This window comes from Eleutherodactylus coqui, chromosome 11, assembly GCF_035609145.1.
Source record: "Eleutherodactylus coqui strain aEleCoq1 chromosome 11, aEleCoq1.hap1, whole genome shotgun sequence".
NCBI lineage: Eukaryota > Metazoa > Chordata > Amphibia > Anura > Eleutherodactylidae > Eleutherodactylus > Eleutherodactylus coqui.
Genome location: NC_089847.1, coordinates 89,977,211 through 89,987,229, shown reverse-complemented (window position 1 = coordinate 89,987,229; position 10,019 = coordinate 89,977,211). Strand labels below are relative to the sequence as shown.

The 10,019-nt window shown below is 45.3% G+C and overlaps 1 protein-coding gene across 3 annotated transcripts in view; it reads left to right on the top strand.

Annotated features, from left to right (window-relative positions):
* The first annotated feature begins 1 nt into the window (after window position 1).
* DEAF1 (DEAF1 transcription factor) overlaps window positions 2-10,019 on the top strand; it is a 56,696-nt gene continuing 46,678 nt past the window's right edge. For all 3 annotated transcript variants that reach the window (XR_010787150.1, XR_010787151.1, XM_066583003.1), the window contains exons 1-3: window positions 2-155; window positions 393-481; window positions 1,341-1,470. Coding sequence is in view for 1 of the 3 variants with exons in the window: in XM_066583003.1 (XP_066439100.1) it covers window positions 2-155; window positions 393-481; window positions 1,341-1,470 (373 nt within the window). In the remaining 2 variants the exon portion in view is untranslated. The remainder of the gene's footprint in view (window positions 156-392; window positions 482-1,340; window positions 1,471-10,019) is intronic.

The following is a 10,019-nucleotide window of genomic DNA, read 5'->3' as shown; positions in this document are numbered from 1 at the left end:
CATGGATGAAACTCAGACTTCCCGACTTGGCTTATCAGAAGCAGCTGCCGCCGTGGCGGCTGTGGCTGCGGCTGTACGGGACGGACCGGAGGTAACTTCTGTCACTGTCATGACTGGGCCTGATGGGAGAAGTGCAGCGGGGAGCGGCTATACAGGTAAGTTCTGCTGCTGTACTACCGAGCGGCCACCAGAGGGAGCTAGAACTTTACTCTTTCCTATAGGATTCCACCTTGTAATATCGTGTATTACCAGCAGATGGCGCCATTGTATAAGTTATATTTTATGTCTTCTAGAGAAGTTACAGTATGCTATATAGTGGTCATATATAATCACCCGGGGGTCTTGTATTCTTCTTTTATTTAATGGCTTTTATTGCCTCTCTTACTTTGCAGAGGTCACAGTGTCCAGTGTTGGCGCTCCGGGGGAGAATGTGTTCACCACGTCCGTGGCGAGTACCGCCGCCCTGTCGGATCACGTTCTGGTGAGTATTCTGGATTAGAAGTCAATATCCAATCTACAAGCAAATGAATCGGACAAAAAAACGTACTAATTAGTCAACCAACATTTGCGTGGTCCTTGAAACACACAGTAGGGCGCGTTCACACGTATCGGGCTCGCTGTGGATTTTCTGCAGCTAATTTGCATAAAAATCTTTGTTAAAATCTTGCGGATCTGCAGAAGAAAATTGAAGGTGCGAAATCTGCTGCAGATCCGTAATTGTGTGGGTTTTGGCGCAGATTTGCTGCGGACGAATCCACCTGCAGAAAATCGTCAATAAGTCTCGTGACGGCATTCAAGGCACAAAGGCCGGCTTCATACGGCCGTACGCGTGTTTGTGCAACAGAGCAGGTTTCATATATGACCAAGCATACGCCACTGATTTTGTACATAAGGGCTGATTCACACCGGCGCGATGCGCACAAAACACACGAGAATATGAAATCTATTCTCTTGAATGGATTCGTTCCGATGAGTGATTTGGGCGTTTCTGCGGGAGGAATCGCTGTTTTTTTATGGGACCTTGAAAAAAAGCGCATTCCATGTGATGTGTATGCAAGTACGATTTTTTTTTCCCATTGAAGTCTATGGGAAACACTTGCGATCCTTCCACGCACGTGAAATACGCGAATGAAGATTGCAATTTCACAGAATTGGTGTGATGTGATTTCTCGGCCCAGTATCACGTGGCCCCTGTTAAAGTAGTTGCAATACGCAGTCCTATACGCAGGTTTGCCGCGTACTTGCTGCGTATTTCCGCACGTCCATTGATATTAACAGCCTATTACGGTCATACGAATACGCATTGTTGAGCGTTCCCACTATTTCTACCTCTATTGCAGGCGGAGCGGGCTTCACTTCAGATCGGAGATAGTCTGAGCACAGAGAAAGCCACGCTGATCGTGGTGCACACGGATGGCAGCATCATGGACACCCAGAACATCAAAGTGCCAGCAGCCTCCATGACACCCGGTGAGGAACATGATGTGCATGGTAGAACCAAATCCTATCAGCGCCCCAGTGCCACTGAGCTGAGGGGTGTCACTCGGGGGCCTCCTCATTGCACGCTGTCACTTTTTCATAAATCTATAGGAGGCACAAAAAGTTCCTGCTTCTATGGAAGCTTCTAAGCTTCTTTTTTTTTAACCCTTTCCAATCCAATTTGTATCCTGGTTTTCCTAGGGGGCTTACTCTTTTTCTGCTATTATACAACGGCGCTATCTGCTGGCTAAAGCCAGTATTGCATGAGGTGACACGTTGGATAGGCTCTGACAGCAGAGAGGCTGGCAATATACAGTAAGAGAACCCCGACGGACTTCTTCCAACATCGGAGCTGTACAGCCTTAAATCATAATGTCTTCAGACGTCAGACAGTGAATTGGAAAGGGTTAAATCTCCCATGTTTCCCCATGGAGTCTCCTTGACTTTCGCAAGAAAAAAATTGCGCAGGCAGCAGTGATGCGATGCCAGATTCTTCTAAAAAAAAAAGCATCGCTGATGCTCAAAAATTCGCGAGAACCCAGACGCGGTTTTGCCGGTAAAATCGCAATCGTCCGTGCGGAACTACCCTAAGGGCTTGTTTTTTGTGGGATGACTTATAGTTTTTATTGGTACCTTATTTGAGTTACATACAAGTTTTTCAATGATTTTTTATTTCTTTTATGGGGAAGATGACCAGAAAACGGCTGTTTTTAAAAAAAAACAAACAAAAAAAACACAATTTACCATGCCGAATAAATTCTGGAATCTTTTATATTACGGATTGTCATGGATATTTACCAATTATTGCAGTATTTTTTAAATCTATGTCTTGTGTAAGGCTGGCTGCACATGAACGGGTCGGATTCCACATGCGGGAGCCCACATCGGAATCCGATCGTGTCCCTGTCCAGCGTCTGCATGTACCTCTCATTTCTGTACTGCAGATGGTCCGCACGTCTCGCCGTCAGATATGCGCAGTACAGATTTTTTTTTTGTTCACATCTTTTCTCCCTGCGCCGTTGCTAGGTGGTGACACAGAATCTGCAACCTTTCCGCAATGTCAATTGCAGAAGGGCCGCGGGTTGGACAGTATCCATTGACTTCAATGGAAGCTGTCCATGAGGAATTGGCGCAAAAATGGAGCATGCTGCGTCTTTTTTTTTTTTTTTCCTCTGCTTGTCGAAACTGCAATTCGTTTCCGCAGTTGTACAGGAAGAATTGATTTTTCCATAGCGTGCTATGGGCGGTATTTGCTGCGGTGAAGACGCCGACCACAGATTCCACAATGCAAATCCGTTCGTGTGTAGCCGACCTAATGGGAAAGAAATTTTAAAAAGTGCACTCAAATGTGAAAAGCCGCAGGAATCCGGTGCTGAGGGAAAGGGGCGCATGTGTTCTGTGGTGTTCATACTGCAGGCTGAGACAGATTTTGCAAAAATAGATACCCTGGACAGCCCCTTTAACTGTCAGCTCCTATTAAATGTGTTAGTATTTCCTGACCATTAAAACAACGGCACACATACAGCAGTTCCCTTATTACTATTAGACAACCACATTACAAAAACAGCTATGTAGCACATAACTATACAGAAGACTGCAGCACACACAGAACTCTGCTACATGTACATTATATACACACACAACTCTGCTACATGTAGCAGAGCTGTGTGTGTATATAGTGTACATGTAGCAGAGCTGTGTGTGTATATAGTGTACATGTAGCAGAGCTGTGTGTGTATATAGTGTACATGTAGCAGGGCTGTGTGTGTATATAGTGTACATGTAGCAGAGCTGTGTGTGTATATAGTGTGCATGTAGCAGGGCTGTGTGTTTATATAGTGTACATGTAGCAGAGGTCTGTGTGTATGTTTATAGTGTACATGTAGCAGAGCTGTGTGTGTATATAGCGTACATGTAGCAGAGCTGTGTGTGTATATAGTGTACATGTAGCAGGGCTGTGTATGTTTATATAGTGTACATATAGCAGAGCTCTGTGTGTATGTTTATAGTGTACATGTAGCAGAGCTGTCTGTGTGCATATAGTGTACATGTAGCAGAGCTGTGTATGTGTGTTTATATGGTGTACATGTAGCAGAGTTATGTCTATATATATAGTGTACATGTAGCAGAGTTGTGTGTATATATAGTGTACATGTAGCAGAGTTGTGTGTGTATATATAGCGTACATGTAGCAGAGTTGTGTGTGTGTATATGGCGTACATGTAGCAGAGCTGTGTGTGTGTATATGGCGTACATGTAGCAGAGCTGTGTGTGTGTATATGGCGTACATGTAGCAGAGCTGTGTGTGTGTATATGGCGTACATGTAGCAGAGCTGTGTGTGTGTATATGGCGTACATGTAGCAGAGCTGTGTGTGTGTATATGGCGTACATGTAGCAGAGCTGTGTGTGTGTGTATATGGCGTACATGTAGCAGAGCTGTGTGTGTGTATATAGCGTACATGTAGCAGAGCTGTGTGTGTGTATATAGCGTACATGTAGCAGAGCTGTGTGTGTGTATATAGCGTACATGTAGCAGAGCTGTGTGTGTGTGTATATAGCGTACATGTAGCAGAGCTGTGTGTGTGTGTATATAGCGTACATGTAGCAGAGCTGTGTGTGTGTGTGTGTGTATATAGCGTACATGTAGCAGAGCTGTGTGTGTATATGGCGTACATGTAGCAGAGCTGTGTGTGTGTGTATATGGCGTACATGTAGCAGAGCTGTGTTTGTGTGTATATGGCGTACATGTAGCAGAGCTGTGTGTGTGCATATGGCGTACATGTAGCAGAGCTGTGTGTGTGTATATGGCGTACATGTAGCAGTGCTGTGTGTGTGTATATGGCGTACATGTAGCAGTGCTGTGTGTGTGTATATGGCGTACATGTAGCAGAGCTGTGTGTGTATATGGCGTACATGTAGCAGAGCTGTGTGTGTGTATATGGCGTACATGTAGCAGAGCTGTGTGTGTGTGTATATAGCGTACATGTAGCAGAGCTGTGTGTGTGTGTATATAGCGTACATGTAGCAGAGCTGTTTGTGTATATGGCGTACATGTAGCAGAGCTGTGTGTGTGTGTATATGGCGTACATGTAGCAGAGCTGTGTTTGTGTGTATATGGCGTACATGTAGCAGAGCTGTGTGTGTGCATATGGCGTACATGTAGCAGAGCTGTGTGTGTGTATATGGCGTACATGTAGCAGTGCTGTGTGTGTGTATATGGCGTACATGTAGCAGTGCTGAGTGTGTGTATATGGCGTACATGTAGCAGAGCTGTGTGTGTGTATATGGCGTACATGTAGCAGAGCTGTGTGTGTGTATATGGCGTACATGTAGCAGAGCTGTGTGTGTGTATATGGCGTACATGTAGCAGAGCTGTGTGTGTGTATATGGCGTACATGTACGCCATATACACACACACAGCTCTGCTACATGTACGCCATATACACACACACAGCTCTGCTACATGTAGCAGAGCTGTGTGTGTATATGGCGTACCTGTAGCAGAGCTGTGTGTGTGTATATGGCGTACCTGTAGCAGAGCTGTGTGTGTGTGTATATGGCGTACATGTAGCAGAGCTGTGTGTGTATATGGCGTACATGTAGCAGAGCTGTGTGTGTATATGGTGTACATGTAGCAGAGCTGTGTGTGTGTATATGGTGTACATGTACACTATATACACACAGCTCTGCTATATGTACACTATATGCACACACAGCGCTGCTACATGTAAACTATATGAACACACAGCTCTGCTACATGTACACTATATACACACACAACTCTGCTACATAGTGTACATGTAGCAGCGCTGTGTGTGTATATAGTGTACATGTAGCTGAGTTGTGTGTGTGTGTATATAGTGTGTATGTGTAGCATAGCTGTGTGTGTATATAGTGTACATGTAGCAGAGCGGTGTGTATATATAGTGTACATGTAGCAGAGCTGTGTGTGTATATAGTGTACATGTACACTATGTACACACACAGCTCTGCTATATGTACACTATATGCACACACAGCGCTTCTACATGTAAATTATATGAACACACAGCTCTGCTACATGTACACTATACACACACAACTTTGCTACATGTAGCAGAGCTGTGTGTGTATATAGTGTACATGTAGCAGAGCTGTGTGTGTATATAGTGTACATGTAGCAGAGCTGTGTGTGTATATAGTGTACATGTTCACTATACACAAACACACAGTTCTGCTACATGTACACTATATGTACACACACAGTTCTGCTACATGTACACTATATACACGCACAGCTCTGCTACATGTACACTATATACATGCACACAGCTCTGCTACATGTACACTATATACATACACACACAGCTCTGCTACATGTACGCTATATACACACACAGCTCTGCTACATGTACACTATATACATGCACACAGCTCTGCTACATGTACACTATATACATGCACACAGCTCTGCTACATGTACACTATATACATACTGTGAGGGATTAGCGTTTAGGATCGGTAGCAACCTGGGCATAAGCAGTCAGAGACAGTGACACATGGGATAAAGTCTTTAGTCCAGGCTTTGCCTAGGTTTATTTCCAAGCCAACAAAGCAAAATACAAGCCTTAACGCCAGGCAAACATAACGTAAATCCTGCTCGTCCGAGCACTTATTATACATGGAGCGTCCCTGTCTACACACTGGTAAACAAATGGCTCCTGCGCACAGCCAGCCAGGACTCTCAGACCTGCAAAGGTCTCAGCTCTCCCCTGGCCCTGTAGGCCCAGGCTTTATAAGGCCTGGTACCAGCCCCACCTGGTACGTGGGAGTGACCATCCCACCCTTCACTTTGGTCACTCCAGGAAAAGCAGGCCCGGATTATGCGGCTGGGAGCCACTTACTTACTACAACGTGTTAGTAGCTTAATGCTACTAACACTATACTGCCGGCTTCCTCCACCGAGCCCAGGTTGCTCGGTGGCACGTATCTGCCCAAGCGCTCCCCAAGGCAGCATAGGAGAGCATCCTAGGCGACACATACCTGCCCTCCAGCACCTTGCCGGTCACCGTCTCACAATACGCACACAGCTCTGCTACATGTACGCTATATACATACGCACACAGCTCTGCTACATGTACGCTATATACATACACACAGCTCTGCTACATGTACGCTATATACATACACACAGCTCTGCTACATGTACGCTATATACATACACACAGCTCTGCTACATGTACGCTATATACATACACACAGCTCTACTACATGTACCCTATATACATACACACACAGCTCTACTACATGTACCCTATATACATACACACACAGCTCTGCTACATGTACCCTATATACATACACACACAGCTTTGCTACATGTACCCTATATACATACACACACAGCTTTGCTACATGTACCCTATATACATACACACACAGCTTTGCTACATGTACCCTATATACATACACACACAGCTTTGCTACATGTACCCTATATACATACACACACAGCTTTGCTACATGTACCCTATATACATACGCACACAGCTTTGCTACATGTACCCTATATACATACGCACACAGCTTTGCTACATGTATCCTATATACATACGCACACAGCTCTGCTACATGTACGCTATATACATACACACAGCTCTGCTACATGTACGCTATATACATACACACAGCTCTGCTACATGTACGCTATATACATACACACAGCTCTGCTACATGTACGCTATATACATACACACAGCTCTGCTACATGTACGCTATATACACACACACAGCTCTGCTACATGTACGCTATATACACACACACAGCGCTGCTACATGTACACTATATACATACTGTGAGGGATTAGCGTTTAGGATCGGTAGCAACCTGGGCATAAGCAGTCAGAGACAGTGACACATGGGATAAAGTCTTTAGTCCAGGCTTTGCCTAGGTTTATTTCCAAGCCAACAAAGCAAAATACAAGCCTTAACGCCAGGCAAACATAACGTAAATCCTGCTCGTCCGAGCACTTATTATACATGGAGCGTCCCTGTCTACACACTGGTAAACAAATGGCTCCTGCGCACAGCCAGCCAGGACTCTCAGACCTGCAAAGGTCTCAGCTCTCCCCTGGCCCTGTAGGCCCAGGCTTTATAAGGCCTGGTACCAGCCCCACCTGGTACGTGGGAGTGACCATCCCACCCTTCACTTTGGTCACTCCAGGAAAAGCAGGCCCGGATTATGCGGCTGGGAGCCACTTACTTACTACAACGTGTTAGTAGCTTAATGCTACTAACACTATACTGCCGGCTTCCTCCACCGAGCCCAGGTTGCTCGGTGGCACGTATCTGCCCAAGCGCTCCCCAAGGCAGCATAGGAGAGCATCCTAGGCGACACATACCTGCCCTCCAGCACCTTGCCGGTCACCGTCTCACAATACGCACACAGCTCTGCTACATGTACGCTATATACATACGCACACAGCTCTGCTACATGTACGCTATATACATACACACAGCTCTGCTACATGTACGCTATATACATACACACAGCTCTGCTACATGTACGCTATATACATACACACAGCTCTGCTACATGTACGCTATATACATACACACAGCTCTACTACATGTACCCTATATACATACACACACAGCTCTACTACATGTACCCTATATACATACACACACAGCTCTGCTACATGTACCCTATATACATACACACACAGCTTTGCTACATGTACCCTATATACATACACACACAGCTTTGCTACATGTACCCTATATACATACACACACAGCTTTGCTACATGTACCCTATATACATACACACACAGCTTTGCTACATGTACCCTATATACATACACACACAGCTTTGCTACATGTACCCTATATACATACGCACACAGCTTTGCTACATGTACCCTATATACATACGCACACAGCTTTGCTACATGTATCCTATATACATACGCACACAGCTCTGCTACATGTACGCTATATACATACACACAGCTCTGCTACATGTACGCTATATACATACACACAGCTCTGCTACATGTACGCTATATACATACACACAGCTCTGCTACATGTACGCTATATACATACACACAGCTCTGCTACATGTACGCTATATACACACACACAGCTCTGCTACATGTACGCTATATACACACACACAGCGCTGCTACATGTACACTATATACATACTGTGAGGGATTAGCGTTTAGGATCGCTAGCAACCTGGGCATAAGCAGTCAGAGACAGTGACACATGGGATAAAGTCTTTAGTCCAGGCTTTGCCTAGGTTTATTTCCAAGCCAACAAAGCAAAATACAAGCCTTAACGCCAGGCAAACATAACGTAAATCCTGCTCGTCCGAGCACTTATTATACATGGAGCGTCCCTGTCTACACACTGGTAAACAAATGGCTCCTGCGCACAGCCAGCCAGGACTCTCAGACCTGCAAAGGTCTCAGCTCTCCCCTGGCCCTGTAGGCCCAGGCTTTATAAGGCCTGGTACCAGCCCCACCTGGTACGTGGGAGTGACCATCCCACCCTTCACTTTGGTCACTCCAGGAAAAGCAGGCCCGGATTATGCGGCTGGGAGCCACTTACTTACTACAACGTGTTAGTAGCTTAATGCTACTAACACTATACTGCCGGCTTCCTCCACCGAGCCCAGGTTGCTCGGTGGCACGTATCTGCCCAAGCGCTCCCCAAGGCAGCATAGGAGAGCATCCTAGGCGACACATACCTGCCCTCCAGCACCTTGCCGGTCACCGTCTCACAATACGCACACAGCTCTGCTACATGTACGCTATATACATACGCACACAGCTCTGCTACATGTACGCTATATACATACACACAGCTCTGCTACATGTACGCTATATACATACACACAGCTCTGCTACATGTACGCTATATACATACACACAGCTCTGCTACATGTACGCTATATACATACACACAGCTCTACTACATGTACCCTATATACATACACACACAGCTCTGCTACATGTACCCTATATACATACACACACAGCTTTGCTACATGTACCCTATATACATACACACACAGCTTTGCTACATGTACCCTATATACATACACACACAGCTTTGCTACATGTACCCTATATACATACACACACAGCTTTGCTACATGTACCCTATATACATACACACACAGCTTTGCTACATGTACCCTATATACATACACACACAGCTTTGCTACATGTACCCTATATACATACGCACACAGCTTTGCTACATGTACCCTATATACATACGCACACAGCTCTGCTACATGTACCCTATATACATACGCACACAGCTCTGCTACATGTACGCTATATACATACACACAGCTCTGCTACATGTACGCTATATACATACACACAGCTCTGCTACATGTACGCTATATACATACACACAGCTCTGCTACATGTACGCTATATACACACACACAGCTCTGCTACATGTACGCTATATACACACACACAGCTCTGCTACATGTACGCTATATACACACACACAGCGCTGCTACATGTACGCT